General features: G+C 57.1%; 1 protein-coding gene across 3 annotated transcripts in view; it reads left to right on the top strand.

Annotated features, from left to right (window-relative positions):
- Positions 1 to 2,882: 2,882 nt before the first annotated feature.
- USP2 (ubiquitin specific peptidase 2) overlaps positions 2,883 to 16,174 on the top strand; it is a 24,693-nt gene continuing 11,401 nt past the window's right edge. Inside the window, exons 1-2 of one of the 3 annotated variants that reach the window (XM_004712766.2) lie at positions 2,883 to 2,911; positions 11,263 to 12,071. In XM_004712766.2, the coding sequence (XP_004712823.1) occupies positions 11,304 to 12,071 (768 nt within the window). In that variant the 5' untranslated portion in view covers positions 2,883 to 2,911; positions 11,263 to 11,303. Of the gene's footprint in view, positions 2,912 to 5,159; positions 5,256 to 8,355; positions 8,381 to 11,262; positions 12,072 to 16,174 lie in introns of those variants that run through there. The other 2 variants (XM_045283621.1, XM_045283622.1) reach the window with 2 other exon arrangements.

Below are 16,174 nucleotides of genomic sequence, written 5' to 3' on the forward strand. Positions count from 1 at the left end.
TTTCTCTTCTTCCGAGTGCTAAATTTTAGTGTTTGATGTTAGTGAAGCTAAAATCATTCTCGGGCATTGGATCAGTCACTCCCCCTCCCAGATCTTGTTTCTTTACCCAACATCTGCCACTACAAAAGCGCCTGCTCCTTCAGACACTTGATCCTCGGGGCTGGGAAGAAGCACTAGGGGAAACGGAACGACGAACTGTGGACTGAGACGGAGGCAATGCGGATGGAGAGGGAAGCATTCGTACGAGATGTTAAAGAGATTGACTCAAAGTGAAGGGGCCCCTACTTGGATGTAAGGAATATGGTAAAATGGTATTTTTCTTTAAAAATATACGGTTTCTTATTTGTGTCTCATTTCCGCCATGTCTCCACTTTAAGTAAGATAAGCTTGTGTGCTTGGCCTCCGTGAGAGGATGTGGCAACAGAGAGCAGCAGCCGGGAGAGGGAGAATAGGCAGTCACTTGCGGTATTTTTGGTATTTTTGAATTTCATTTGCCTCAGCCCTTCAGAAAACAGAAATAACCCAAGCCCGGAGAACAGATATGCTGAAATATGTCGTGTAAAGCAAGACCTTCCTTTTGTGGGTCCTGCTGTTGGCAATACAGATCTGTAATCCTAATGAAGAAAAAGGCATGTCTCTTGCATAGCCGAGTGCATAGATAAGATCATAAATACCTCTTACAAATTGAAGGGGTGGAGGAAACTAGAAACTTGAATCTCTGGGTAGCTATTGGGTAGAAGATGGTGCCATTCACAGACGTGGGGAGGAAAGGGGAACAACTGAGTGGGAATGGCTTCAGGATCGATGGTGCTGGCGTTGAGCTGCCCACAGGATCTGATGGCCAGGGTGGGCCGGGAGAAAGGTGGAGAAGTGTGACTGGCGCTCACACAGAGGACTCCTTGATCTGGGATTCACTGACCCCTACCAGCAGTAGCTGGCAGATGAGCAATGGACCAGGTTTGTCCACATGCCAGGCATTGTGGCGAGTGTCCTATGCATGTTAATTCATTCATCTTCAAATCAACCCTATGAGGCAGGGACTTATTACTATACCCATTGTTTTTAACAGTTGAAGAAACATGTGCCATGGGAAGAAGAGGAAGCTACAAAATTAAGATAAGTAGCTCACGTGGTGTTTGGGGTGGGGGGAGAAGTGGAGCCTACCCGATGTCAAAGGGAAAGCTGGAATAAAGAGATGTTTAAAGACAGAGAGGCACAGCTTTAAAAACAGAACCTCCTTCAGCCAGGTGGGAAGGGGAGAGAATATTTAGCCATTGCTAAGGAAGACTTATTAAACAACTTGAAATATGCGGATGGCAAGAGGACTTGAAACACGCATGAAGACCAAAGTCCACAGCCTTCAGTTATTGACTCAACATAAAACAAAAATCCTCACAGCTGGACCAGCAAAACCATGATCCACGGAGAAAAGACTGAAGTTGTCCATGGCATTATTTTACCTGAATCCACAGTCAACACTCAAGGTAGCAGCAGTCAGAAAATCATGCTGCTCTTGCACTGAGCCAATCTGCTGCGAAAGGTGTCTTTAATGTGTTTTGAAAGAGCACAGATGTCACTTTGAAGACTGAGGTAGTTAGTTTATTGTGCCAACCTGGCCAATAAACACATGTGGGGTTAATTGAAGGGCGGCGGGATAAATGGCTCAGTGAGCCTCACCTTTCTAGTTCTTAGGTCTCTGGCTTTGTGATGGTCAGACCAGGGTGCAGCTGCCTTAGCCAGTTCCCTGCTTCAGCTAGCAAGCTCTCTTCCTGCAAGACATCCCTGAGAAGCCATATGGACCTACCACGATGCAGCCCTGGGTGCTGGAGCAGCCGCGTGGAGACCCCTGCCAGCGCTGAGATGTGTAATTAACTGACTCGGCTTTCCTCCTGCAGTCGGCATGATTGCGTCTGTTTTGTGAGATGGAGGAGGACTTTGTGGATTGGTGTTGGACATAGGGGTTAATGGGTTCATGTTGGACTTGTAGGCTTGGGCAGCACTGGGTTGGTATGTTTACTTGATGTGCACTTAACCTTTATATAAAACTCTCTTTTATACATCAGTTTCTGTGGATGTTTCTCTAAAGTACCCTGACTAGTACAGACTGAAGTGCACCTGGCCCAAGCCATGGTCCTTCCAATGCCCTCACCTGTGTGTGAAAGCTAGGCAGTGAAAGAGGAACGAGTCTGGCTTGGAAGAAGTACATCAAGAATACTCCTTAGAAGAAGCTAGGAAGACAAGACTGCACTTTGGACATGTGTTCAATCTCTGGAAAAGGCGGTCATGCTTGGTAGCGCAGAGGGTCAGTGGAAAGGCTGACGCATCTCAAGGAGACGGATTGATACAGAGGCTTGAGGATGCTCCTTCTGCGGTCTACAGGAGTCCTGCGGACGCCTGGGCAGCAACAACATCTGGAAGCTGAATTGCCCCGGGACTCAAATTCCCAGCTCCTTTTCCCCAGTACCTTCCAGGCACCCGGTGCGGCCACGCTCCAGTCCTTTCGTGCTCCGCCCGCTCCGAACTCGCTGGCTTTCCCTCCACGTGGTTTTCCTTTTTTTTTTTTTTTTGTATATATCAGTTGCCTGGGAGACCGCGGCCGGGCGGGCGGGGCGCCCCCGACGCCACAATCAGATCAGCCAATAGCCACGAGGCGTCTCAGTGACGCGAGGCGCGGGGCGTGGCCCGGCCGGCGCGGGCGCAATGAGGCGGCTGCCCGCTGGGTGGCGCCGATTTCCCGCGGAGGTCCTTTCGGGGCCCCCGGCGGAGGTGGGGGAGAGGCGGGCGGGAGCCGAGGCCAGGGAGCCCTCTGCGTCAGCCGCAGCTCACTTTGCCGCGCCAGCGCCAGCCGGGACTGACCCGCGGCTCCATGCTCGTGCCCGGCTCCACGCGTCCATCCTCCGACCAGCGGCAGGTACGTGCCACCTGTCGGAGAGCGAGGGCGGGGGCCCGAGGTCCTGGCCCATTGGAGGCTCTGAAAGTGAGGTGTGTCGACGGCAGCCGTGGCAGGAGGGGCGCTGGCCATGTAGGGCGAGCGCCTGCGGTGCGGGGGAGCTCCAGCTCTGGGGGCCAGTTGTGTGACGGGGGCTGCCAGCTAGCAGCCGGGGTGCCTGCGGGAGCCATCTGTGTGCCGAGCAGGGTGTGCTGGGGGAGCGCTGCTTCGGAGGGTCCCGGTCGCCGTGCCCGGGAGGCTTGTGGCTTGAGAGTGACGCCACCGTCCCCGGCCCGCCCGGGACTCTGACAGTCCCCTCCCACGTATGCGTGCCGCCCCCTGGCCCCTCCTCGCCCTGCACCCCCGGGATGGCTGCAGTCAGGGCGCCAAAGTGAGGGACAGGAGGTGGCCAGCAGTTGAGACGGAAGAGGAGCTGTCCCCACTCCTCCCGAATCACGAGGCATCTTTGAAATTCCCACCAATCCCAAACCAGCGCCAGGCGTGCAGTGCTCCCAGGCACCAACTTGTAACCTGCAGCCCAGGGAAGCCCAGGCCACCGCGCTAGCGTTCGGGGAGAAGGGGGAGGGCATCCCTGATGCTTTGAGAACCATGCGTGACTGAGGACTCCCGAAGGGACTGTTCACCTGCATGGCATGGCCTGAGGTCGTCACCCAAGTTTTAGTCAGACCCTGTGAAGCTGAGAATTAGAAGCGTCTTGGACTCAGGCTGGTCACCGTCCACTCCTTTGATGCCTAAGCTGCATGCCAGCCCAGAGTCGGAATGAGGGCTGGAATGAGGGCCAGGAGGAGGGCGTCCTCGCAAGCGCATCATCAGGACCTGGGGCTGAGTCAGTGAGTAGCCTCTATTGAGAGAGGGTGGAGGCACCAGCCTGGGGTATTCCCAGTCCTCCGGGAGAGCCGTCCAGATAGAAGGAACATCCTGGAAGCAGACAGGTGCAGCAAGGCCTGGGAAGCTGAGAACTCCGCTCCTTTCTCTGTGGCCCAGCCCCAGCCCGGCTCACTGGCCCTGGAATCTTGAGCCTTCTTCAGGTAGAGTGGGGCCAGCCCAGAAGGGCAGGCATTCCCTTGGGGCCCTGGGGGGGAGCTGCCGTTTTGTTTTGCCAGGCAAAGAGGGAAGCAGCCCCTTTGAGCTTGATGATGCTTCTTAGTGAACTGTACTTCCTGGGAACGTGACAAATCACAGGCCAGTTCAGAAATCCACGGGGCTGTTGTCTGGCCAGAAACCCTGGTGGCGAAGTAGGTTACGCATTGGGCTGCTAACCACAGGTCAGCAGTTCAAAACCACTAGTCACTCCTCCTGAGAAAGATGAGGCTTTCTACTCCTGGAAAGATGGAGAGCCTCAGAAACCCACCAGGGTAGTCCTAGCCTGTCCAGCAAGGTTGGGATGAGTCTGCATCGGCTCAACAGCAGCGAGGTTTTTTGGAGTTACCTGGCTTTGGAACAGAGTGCTCCCCAAAGATAGCTGCAGGCCCTTTTCCTAGGAAGGTTCACCATGGGTAATTATACGACTAACCAGTGGTGTGTTCAATAGAACAGTTATTATTCCCATCATTTATTAAACTCTTACTATGTGCCAGGAAAAGTATAAATAGTATTTAACCATCACAACCCTGATGAGGCAAAGGATTTTTATTATCAATGTATTATTCCTGCTGTCCAGCTTCAGTGACTGAAATTTTGGGAGCTTAGGTGACTCTCCCGTGGTCAGAGAAGAACTGAAATTCAAGCCCAGCTCTAGAAGTCCACTGGACCGAAAACCAGTGAGCAGGTGCCTGTGTGCCACTCACTCGCTGTGTGTCCGTGGGCAAGGGCTCGATGGCTACAGACTCGCTCAGGCTCACTGAGTCCAGGTAGCTGCACTGCTTCGTGTTTGCTGGTTCTGTGAGTGGCAGTTCCAGAAAGCCTTTGTTCTGCTGTTGTTGATTGCCACTTCCACCCCACCCTCACCCCCACCCTCCTGCCTCTTTCCAGTTCTCTGTCTCCTTGGCCATCCCCTCTGTTCCATTTCAGAGCCCCTTCGTGGCTCCCAGCAGGGCTCCTCACCTGGCGCTGGCCTGTCCAGGAAGCCTGTGAAGTGGACATGCCACTGCCCCTTTAATTCTCCCTGGGCTCGGAATGCAAGTGAGTTGCGCTAGCCATGTCTGCGAGGTCAGATAAGATACTATATATATCGGAGTCCGCCGTAACCTGAGCTCCGGATTACCCAGGCCCTAGTCAGACTCCAGCCTCTGGGCCCTGCACTTCGGCCCGGCCTTCCTGGGGACGGAGAAACCCCCCAAGCCCTGTCCAGTGCCCCAGGACCCAGGTCAGTAGCTGCCTCTTTGCTACCAGGCTTCTCCTGGCATCCTGCAGGCTCTCCTTAGTGAGTTGGGGAAAACGTGTGAGAGGCTGCCCTGCTGGGCCTGCTGAGTGCTGCGGGCAAGGCCCAACGCTCCAAAAAGATAAAGCCCTAAGGTGGAGGGGAGGAGAGTGGGACCCTGCCCAGGGGAGGGGGCCACCCAGAAAGCCCCTAGGTGGAAGTTTATGAAGCAGAGTTTATGAAGATCAAGATTGCCTGGAGACCCATTTGTCTTTTGTTAGAAGTGTAGAGATGTTCACCTCTCCCTCCCTCAAACCAAGAAGTACCCTATAGATGCACAATCCCAGGCCCACCCCGCCCCGTCTTCTCCACCAGCCAAGATTCTTACTGTCATCTCCCATTTCTCTGTCTTGCCGCTTCCCTCCTTCTCCTCCTCTTCCTCCTCCTCCTCCTCCAAGTCCTGGGAAACTACTCGGAGCCAGAGACATAGAGGGACCAAAATTCCCTTGGATGACCCATGCCAAGCAGGCAAGAGGATTAGGTACTAAGCGGGTGGGTCAGTGGCTGCCGGCGCCTGACAGGTAGAGCCACTAGAGACAGGCTAGAGGTTAGGGGCCCCCATCTGAGACTCCGGGGGCTGAGAGGAGTAGAGAGAACTCCCGGGTTTGGGAACGTGGATACTGCCCCCTCCACCCACCCACCCACATCCTCCACCTATGCTCAGGCATTCCTTGCCCACTGCTCCAGGGGTGGATACTCGTGTGTGAGGTGCCCCGGACAGGTGACCCAGGCAGCTGGACGCAAGTGCAGAAAGCATCTATGGAGGAAAGCAGAGGCCGATGGCCTACCTCACACTTCAGGCCAGCAGTCAGCAGTCAGCAGTGCCTCATTCCGATGTTGTTAGCCAGTGGCTTTGGGAAGCTCTGAGGTCACCAGGTGGGAGTTCCCAAGCATCTGGAGGGACTGACTAGTACTCTCCACTCAGCTGTCCTGGGCACCTGGGTGGGAGGGAAGGGAGTTCACCCTGCTTAGTTAGGTGTGTCTATCCCTGAACTTGGCATGAGCCTGAAAGTGAGCTTGGGGATCTCCATCCAGGCCATGACCGGCCGTCACCCCCAGAAAACCCACAGAGCAGGTGGAGTGGAGAGAGGCCCTAAAGGCTGCTGGGATGTGGGGCACTATCTGCCCTGCCCCCAGGGCCAGGAGCACCTGGGATTCCTGGGAAGCCAGTCCCTCTCCTGGCTAGGCAGGTTGGGGAGCCCTGCACATGAGCAACAGGAAATGACAGTGGCTGACGCAAGGGAGTTGGCCGCCCCAGGGGGACAGTGTTCGTTTTAACCCCTGACTCGCCTGGCATGAGCTCCTTGGATAGTGGGCCAACTGGCAGAGAGCAAAAGTAGGGGCGGGGGACATGTCCACATCGGAGCCTTGGGCTCAGAGCCCTGGCTGGGGCTAGAACTGGTGCCAGGGGCCACGCAGGAGCTTGGCACCTGCAGTGAAATGGAGGCTCCGGAGCATCTCTTGGCCCATCAGTTCTGTTGTGGGGCTCAGGTTGCACCTGGTCTCTCTTTCATTCACCTGCAGTGGAAAATCCAAGAGGCCGCTCCTGCGGGATTCTGTGTGTCTGTCTCCCCTGCGCCCCCCACCCCCCGTAACGATCCAGCTGGACACCTGGAGGCCTTAGCAGCCTCCTTTGCCCCCACCCAAGGAGAGCCCAGGGGAGTGTAAAGTAAGGGGACTGACAGGAAAGCCTCCCCATCCCCTCCAGGATGGCTGCCATGGAAGGAGCACCCTCTCAGCCAGCCTGACCGTGGGCATCTGCAACAGCACCATGCCTGGAGGGCTCTGAGGCTGAGGGAGTGAGATGCAGCGCCCCCGAGGGCCCGGTGGCTTTACGCTCTGAGCTTCAGAGGGGCCCCATTGGAAAGTTGAAGCATTTGATGTGCTGTTGGGGAGGTGCCACCGAGGAGAGTGTTGTAAATGTGGAAGTCTTCCCACCTCCCCTTTCACTTGGAAAAAAGCAACAACAGAAAACAAGCTTTATTCTAATACCATGTTCACATAATTTAAATGATTGGCCTTCGAACGTGGTTTGTAAGGAGCCCTGGTGGCATAGTGGGCTCTGTGTTGGACTGCTAACCACCAGGTCAGTAGTTCAAACCCACCAGTCACCCCAAGGAAGTAAGATGAGGCTGTCTGTTCCCATGTAGACTTACAGCCTCAGGAACCCATGGGGGCAGTTTTCCTGTCCTTTGGGGTGACATTGAGTTGGAATCAACTCGGTGCCAGTGAGGGACATTATGTGTAGGGGTAAGGCATTTATTCTTCTGCCGTAATTAGAGCTTAAAGCCACACTGAATTCTGGGACACTGTACTTAATAGTGCCAGGAGTCCCTGTGTATGACAAACACAAGTTAAGTGTTCTGCTGCTAACCTGCCCAGAGGTGCCCCAGAAGAAAGGCCTGGTGAACTGCCCCCGCAAAGGTCACAGCCTTCCATGACCCCATGAAAGCCTTCTAGTCTGCAGTACTGGAGGGCAGTGGTAGGGTGTGGTTTCTGTAGAATTGTGCCTAGACCAAGAGTTACAGCGCTTGAGGAGAGGAGGTGAGACCCAGCTCGTAAAGCCCTCAGTACACTGGCGGGCCGTCGGTGCTCAGCACCCAGTGGCCAGAGTGATGGCTGTGAAGCTCGGACATCAGGGCAGGAAGCTGGGTGCCCAAGGGGGGAGACTGAGCACAGTTTCAGGGACTCTAACCATGAAGGGACACATTGAGGGGCCCGGTGAAGACAACCAGGGAGGGAGTGTGGCAGGTGCACTGCCTGTTGCCCAGGGCGGCAGGCACCTGGGGAGCCGCTGCCAGCAGCTGCATGCCAGTACTTGCCGCTCAGGCCAGGCAAACAGTGAGCAGGGCTGGGCAGCAGGGGCCCCACCATGGGCTGGCCAGAAGTGGGGCGGATATCCCAGCCAATCAGCTGGCCTCCCACTGCCCCATGAAAGGGCCATTCAGTTTCGCCCGTTCCTCTAGCAACGGGAGACTCACCGCCATGTGAGGGCCCATCCCGCCCCTGTCCAGCACAGAGAGGCTCGCCCACCCATGGTGCATTATGCGGCCTCCAGGACGCTGTGCCAGGTAATGTCGCCCGCTGAGGGGCGCTGACCCAGCTGCCTTCTCACCTGGAAGGTGCTGGAAATATTCTCGAGTGGAATGGGGGGGTGGGGGGGGAGCTGGGCCAGCTCTAGGCCTCTGCCCCCAGAGGGACCCTGTCCCCCCCAGACCCCAAAGCTGTGAGTCAGATGTCAGGGTTGCTAAGCAGGTGCTAGCGTGACGCCCCACCCCCGGTTTGTGAAGGTGGGGGGTATCTGCTCCTGCCACCCGGGGTGGATTGGAACAGACTGGAGGGAGGGTGGCATTTAGGAGGCCTCAGGGGAGGCTCCACCTTCAGCCCCCAACCCTTCCAGGGCTGCCTCGGCCGGGCGGGCGGGCAGGCAGGCAGGCTGTCCCAGAGCCATCTGTCCCTCTCTGTTCCACCTTGTCTGCCCCCAGCGCTTCTGCATCATCAGCAGGTCACTGGCAGAGAGGTCACTGGCTTGGGGCACTGCCTGAAGAATACCAATTCCCTGCTAGCCTCGGAGGGGGTGGGGGTGGGGAGGGGCAGGGAGTATGAGCAGGGGAGGAACTATGAGTTCATGCTTGGTGGGTGGGGGGTGTATCTGATTGGCTGCCTGGTGTCCCAGGGCCCAGCTCCTGAGACCTGGAGTCTCTTTGACTTTGAATTATTGATGAAGTTCTCCAAAGTGAAATAGAGCAGGACTCTGCTCCCAAGCCTCGCCAGCTCAGCCTGTCTGCCCATCCCTACCCCCCACCATCCCCTCCTCCTCTGCAGCCTTACCCCCTCTCTTCTCTGTGCCCCCCAAAGCTGAATACACTGAAAGGAAGCCTGTGGCTTCCCTGAACCCTTTCCCCCAGTTACTTTTTCCTAAAGTTGTGCTGGAGGGAGAAGCATAGAAGGTCAAGGAGGTGGGGGGGGGAAAAAGGTAGAAAGAAGGTGGAAAGCGAGGAGCAGGCCTCTCTGCAGTCAACCCAGAAAACACTGGCAGCTTCTGGTAGGGTCCCAAGTGATCTTCTGGGGTCAGTACGATGTTTCCACCTGTTGGTCTTCCACCCGGACCTATCCTAAGCATTGAATGGTGGGTTTCTAGAGCTCCCTGCCAAGCGGTTGGCCCTAGCTCCTCAGTCCTAATGAGCTGGACTGCTGGCCATGGGCAGACTGTGGTGTGCCTGAGCCAGCGTCTGCTGACAGGCTAGATGTCTGCCCACTGCCCGCTGGCTTCTGGGGGCGGGGGTGCAGCGGGAAGCCTGGCGCCTGGCGCCTGAGGCTGAGGTCAGAGGCTGGCCAGCCCTGACGTTATTACAGGCTTGCCGAGGGAAGAGATAATCACCATTGTCACTGCGAGGGCTTTCACGTGTTATTACCAGTTGATCCCTCACAACAGCCGTGTGAGCTGGGAATCCTGGTGGAGATGATTATACTCATTTTACAGGTGAGGAAATTGAGGCTCCAGGAGGTTAAATGACTGGTGACGATGCTGAGTCAAAAACAGGACCTGCACACATCACTGTGGGAGTGCTGGGGGTCTTCCCTGAAAGCTCAGCCCCCACCCCCCCCTCACGCCCACAGCCTCTGGCATCCTTCAAGGAAAGAGCTGGTCCTCCTGGAATCCTCCCTGGGTGCCTGCGCCCCTTATAGACAAAGAGTACACTTTCAGGGTAGGTGGTGGGTGGAGGAATGCTAGGGGCTCTGGTAGTGCGGTGGGTTAAGCGTTGGGCTGCTAGCCACAAGGTCATGGGTCAAACCCACCGGCCACTCCAAGGGAGAAAGGTGCCGCCTCCTGCTACCATGAACAGTGCCTGTGTCAGGAACGCTAAGCAGTTCTAGCATGTCCTGTCTGGTGGTTATGTGTCAGACTCGCTCAGCAGCCACTGTGGGGTTCACTTCCAGTTCTAGGCGGGGCTCTGGGATCTCCAGCTGAGCTTGAACTTGACAGCCAGGCGTCAATCAAGCTAAAGTGGCCAGAGCTTCCGACTGGGACCTGAGAGTGGTGCCAGGCTCTGCCCCCGTGGGGTGACCTTGGGCCAGTCATCATCCGTTTTCCCCTCTGCACAACGCAGAGATGACAGTGAACGACCTCAGGGGCCTAGCGAAGGGCCCGCATTCCTAACACCAGGGTTCTCTGCAGTTCCCAACTGCAAGGGTGGGGAGGCGGGCGGTGCTGCCTGCGGTGTGGCGTTTGGGCCTCTAGGAGGCTCCCTTCGCACAAGTCTAGCCGCTCGGCAATGGGAGGCATGGAAACCCAGGATGCTATTGGAACCCACCCTCACTCAGAGCAGAAGGCTTAGCTGGGTGCAGAGGGTCGGTTCCTCCACGAAACCATCCCCCCACCGTGGAACCCAGCAGCAGGTGGCTCGTGGCTAGAGGCGAATTCTGGAAGGGAACATGGGGATGGAGCTCAAGCCCCTTCTGCCGGCGCCCCCGCCGCCACCCCGGATGCCTCATCACGTCCTCTCCTCTTGTGAGCTGCCCTTTCCTCACGAGGAATCCCAATCCCAGCCCACACGATCTGTGAGCCCCCAGGGACAGGTCAGAAGAGATGCGCAGGAGAGGCGCGGGCTCTTAAAATGGCTAGCATTCTCTATACAGGGGTCAGGGTGATGGCACCCCTCAACTCTGTAGCCGCTGAGGAGCGGAGAGATGGGGCTTGGGTTGGGAGCCAGTGGGGGCTGCCGAGGGAGAGCACACGGGTCTTCAAGGGGGCGACATCTCGCTCCCCCAGTCTGTAGCTGCATACATGCGTGCACACGCGAGTGCGAGTTTCTCAGCAGCATGCCAGCCAGCGGTCCGGCTGTTCAGGCCATGGTGGAGATGGAAGGTTCGGACCGGCTGGGGTGGCGAGCAGGCAGAGGCGTGTGACACCTGGCAGGGCCCTTTCACCACTGCTTTCCTTGTCTTTCAGCCCATGAGGCTCCCAGTCCCCTCTGAGTGCCGCCCTGAAGGATGTCCCAGCTCTCCTCCACCCTGAAGCGCTACACAGACTCCACCCGCTACACAGACGCCCCTTACGCCAAATCGGGCTATGGCACCTACTCCTCCGCCTCCTATGGGGCCAACCTGGCTACCTCCTTCCTGGAGAAGGAGAAGCTCGGTTTCAAGCCAGGGCCCCCCTCCAGCTTCCTCACCCGGCCCCGTACCTACGGCTCCCCCTCCATCCTGGACTATGACCGCAGTCGCCCCCTGCTGAGACCTGACATTGGGGGTAGTAAGCGGTCCGAGAGCCAGACCCGGGGTGCTAACTGGACTTCAGGGAGTGGACTCAGCGGCGGCAGCCGATTACCTTATGGTGTCACCAGCAACTCCCTCGGCTACCTGCCCATGAATGCCCGCGAGCAGGGGGTAACGCTGACCCAGAAGAAGTCCAACAGCCACTCAGACCTAGTCCGGGATTTCTCCAGTCTCCGGACCTCGGACAGCTACTGCATAGACCCAGGCAACTTGGGCCGGAGCCCCATGCTGGCCCGCACACGCAAGGAGCTGTGTGCCCTGCAGGGCCTGTACCAAGCGGCTAGCCGATCTGAGTACCTGGCCGACTACCTGGAGAACTATGGTCGCAAGGGCAGTGCACCCCAGGTGCCCACCCAGCCCCCTCCCTCCCGAGTCCCTGAAGTCCTCAGCCCCACCTACCGACCCAGTGGCCGCTATACTCTGTGGGAGAAGGGCAAGAGCCCTGGGCCCAGCCGCTCCAGCTCCCCAGGGCGAGACACCATGGTGAGTTCACCCCTTGGTCCCAGGTGACAGGCTGGGAGGGAGCTACTGAGGTAGACTAGCCAAAATGAGGACTCCCAAGGGCTTGAGGGATCCCAGGTCTCCCGCTGTGCACCTGCAGCCCTAGTGAGGGCCCAGTAGATGTGCAGGGCCCCCCCCCCCCCACCAATGCAGTCTGGGGGACCAGCTCTCCCAGTCTCCTAGGAAGCCCATGTGCCAGGATCCAGCCGTGCTCTTAGAAACACTGAGCACCCCTCCTCCCCTGACCCACACACACTGGTATGCTTACCTCCACCTTTTCCACATGCCATGCCTGGGTCCCCTGCAAGCCCTGCGCCATCCTGGTCTACATTCTGGGTGGGGGCGGGGGAGACCCAGGTGCTCCCGTGGCAGGGGTTTCCTCTGGTTGCATTGCTCCCCTGCCTGCAGCCAGGGCTGTTATCCGGGCACACACATGGTAGCTGGCTCAAGCCTGGGGTGCCGCACAGCAGGACTCTCAGGTGTCTTGGGAGAAAGCAGCATGCAGGCATTTGTGTCTAGCTGATCCACCACCTCTGCCTTTGGGTTGAGCTCAGGCCGGAACCAGGGGAGCCGTCCAGCTGAAGCCTGACCAAGAGCAGGCACAGCGTTGCGTGTGAGTGGTCCCTCTTTTCTCTAGTTATCCATTACCCATCCAGGCAAGTGTGCCCAGAGGAGAAGAAAACCATGTTTTATCGCTAGATCCCCCACTTGCGTCCAGCACGGCCCAGCACTCAGCTGACCTACTGATTGCATGAATGGAGCGAAAGGGATGGGCGCATGGAAGGCCGGACTGAGGGATGAACAGACAAGCACAGGGCAGGAGGGTGGGTACTCTGTGTGCCCCATTTTTTTATGTACCCTGCCCCTACTCTAAGGGCATTTGCTTTGGAAACAGTAGCTGTACCACAGAGGGGCTTCTCCACACAAAGGGAGTTAGGGGCTTCTGGACCAGAGGATGCGGTGGGGTTACGAGCAGGGAAGCCTGTTATAAAGAGCCCCAGAGGACAACTTTAACAGCCTTGCTGGGACACTTGTGAAATGTCAGGAGAGCTACCGAAGATGGGCCTCCCCGCCATTCAGGCCCGAACCGGGCCAGGTTGGCCACATTGGGTGTTGACGAGGCGTGGGAGCAGAGAGGTCACGACAGGGCAAGGTTGGCCTGGAGAGGAATGTGCTCTTGCAGGGTGCCACACTGTGCTGGGACTGGAAGGTGCCCGGTCTGATGTTGCTCATCCCAGGAGCCATCAAAGTCCTAGCCACCGTGGACGCCCAGGACCCTGGGGGTCCCCAAGGGGCCCCCTCCATTTGCACAGGAGGCAAAGGTTGTGGGCAGTAGCAGTGATGCTCAAACTACCTGGGGCCCGGGCCTCACCCAGATGCCCTGCATCAGATTCGGAGTCTGCCTATTGAACAAGCTCCTTGGTGATCCTGACCACGCTGAGGCTCGAGACCACCTCTGTACACACCTGTCCGCCACCACCATTGTTCTGGGGCTGTGATTTCTCCTCTTTTACTACTGATCAGATTCTATTGGGATGCCCCCCTCCCCCCTTCCACACAAACATACGTCACCTGGAGTCTTCCATAGGGGACACTGGCCCCACCCCTACCTGTTCTGGGCCACCTGAAGAGGGCACTTACTACCCCGGGCAGACTCCGCCACCCCAGCATCGGCACCCCACCCCCTCCCAGGAACTCACAACACATCCACCAAAAACCCGACCAAGCTCACTGTCAGGGTAGGTTACGGAGCCCCATCCATCCGTCCACTCATTCATTGTGTGCTGCTTAGCTTCTGAACCCATTTCCTCCTCCCTCATGAGAGGCACAGTGGTTAAAGTGCCCAGCCGCTAACCACAAAGTTGCCGGTTTGCGCGCAGCAGCCACTCTGGGGGAGGCCCGGTAGCAGCCTGCTTCCATAAAGGTTTCTTCCTTGGCAGTTCTACTTAGACTCCATGGCAGCAGGTTTGGGCTCAGGTTTGGTTTGGTTTGGTTTAACGAGGCTGATAGTAGTTTGTCCTCTGTAGACTATCCTGCGAAATCCCAAGGCACTGTGTGAGTGCCCATGCCCATGCCCCGCACACAGTCGGCACTCAGTGCTGGCAGTCATAATCCATTTGATTAAATGGAGGACGGAGCAAGGCCTGCATGCTGTTAGCTAATGGGGGTGAGTAAGGGAGTGATCCTTCAAGGCCGGGACAGGCCACTGTGACCGTTGGCACAGCTAGCCTCTTTAACCTTGCACACCTGGCCTCTGAGCTGTATTTCCTCACCTATAAAAGGGAGTGACCGTGCCTGCCCTGGAACGTCCTGAGACTCAAAGCAAACAATAGATGTGGATGGATCTACAGTCAGTAAAAATAGAGGGGCTGCTCAGTGAAACTTGGTGGCGCATGAGGGGACAGGGGGCCCCAGGGGAGGAAATGATGGAAAAGAAGCAGTTGGCAGTCAGATCCAAGAGGTGGTAAGAATGGGAGGAACAGGAGGGTGAACGAGGGTGACAGGGTCTAATGGGGTCTGACTCCTCAGTGGGCCCTGAGGGCCGGCTCAGAGGGCTGTGCAGCTGGCCTGAACTCCAGCTGACACATATAGTAACCAAAAACAGTTCCTGCCCACAGCCACCCAACATAGGTGAATCTCACAGACGGAGCAGACAGCAGTTAGCAAACTGAGCCACAGTGCTACCCAGACTCCTAGTCTTAATAAAGGGAGGTCCGAAGCACGCTCCACTTCTAGCCCAATTCAGTCCTCCCCCACCCTGCACATTGATCCTAATAGCTAGCGTGAGCTTGGAATAGCAGGCTCAAGTGACCCTGCAGTGCGTAGCAGAACTGCCCCCATGGGGTTTCCAAGGCCTTCAGTCTTCGAGGAAGCAGACTGCCACATGTTTCTCCCTTGGTGTGGCTGGGCTGGGGGCTGGAGGTGTCGAACCTCCGATCTAATAGTTAGAAGCCAAGGGCTTCACCTCCATGCTTGAGTAACCAAAAATACCCGCTGCCATTGGGCTGACTCCGGCTCATGGCAACCCTATAGGGCAGAATAGACACGCTCCCCAGGTGTTTGAGACTCAGTCTTTACAGGTGCAGAAAGCTTCTTTTCTCCCCCTCCCCCCACCCCCAAGAAGTTGCTCGTGGGTCCGAACTGATGACTTTGTGGCTAGCAGGCCAATGCACAATGCCACCAAGGTTCCCCCTGGCTGTGTAACCAAACACTGCCATCGAGTCAATGCATATTGACCTTACAAGACAGGGTAGAACTGCCCCTGTGGGTCGCTGGGACAACTTTTTTTCAGGAGTAAAAGCCCATCGTTCTCCCTCAGAGTAGCGGGTGGTTTCAAACTGCTGACCTTGTGGTCAGCAGCCACGACTCCTGCATAAGCACCTAGAAAAGGCCAGTCTATGAGGAGTACAGTTTAAAACAGACGGAGGGAGGGAAGGAGAAAGGAAGAGGTGGCGATGCCTACCTGGTAGGAAAAATTCCTGCTGCCCTGTGGGGACTCCCAGGCTGCCCAGGTGGCTTAGCCCTGTAGCATGCCAGGAGAACTCAGCACCCCCACCCCCCACTCCTGTTCCCAGGGGCTATGGAAGGACACGTTGTTCCCACTGAGTCCTGCCAGGCCTGTGCCTTAACCCCTGCAATCCTCCTAATCCTCTTGTCACTCCACCCTTCCAGCTGCTCCCTCCCAGCCCTGGCATTCTGCCCACAGGCCTGAGCCTGGCCCCTGCCCAGCCCTCCTGCCCTGCCCTGCCCTGGCTACCTCTGCTCTCCCCAGGAAGAGCCAGGCTTGGCCCAGGGCCCTCCAGAGCACAGTCACCAGGCTGGGCACCTGCTCCCGGGATGCCCAGCCTATGCCCCTTACACTTACACTATGTCTCTCCCACTCCCTGGGCCTCTGCTGGGGATCTGTTTAGAGGACCAAAGAGCACGGGAGACCAGAACACCTGGGTCCTATCTGCCACTGGGCTGCTGACTCATCTCCCTGGGTCTTGAGTTCTAGCTGTTTAGTGACAAAGTGATTATATAATCCGAGATCACATGACTTGTTGGGGGGGATGGACTTTGGGCTTGAACACTGCCCTGCCCTG

This window comes from Echinops telfairi, unplaced genomic scaffold (assembly GCF_000313985.2).
Source record: "Echinops telfairi isolate 266 unplaced genomic scaffold, ASM31398v2 ScPeMD7_7463;HRSCAF=8501, whole genome shotgun sequence".
NCBI lineage: Eukaryota > Metazoa > Chordata > Mammalia > Afrosoricida > Tenrecidae > Echinops > Echinops telfairi.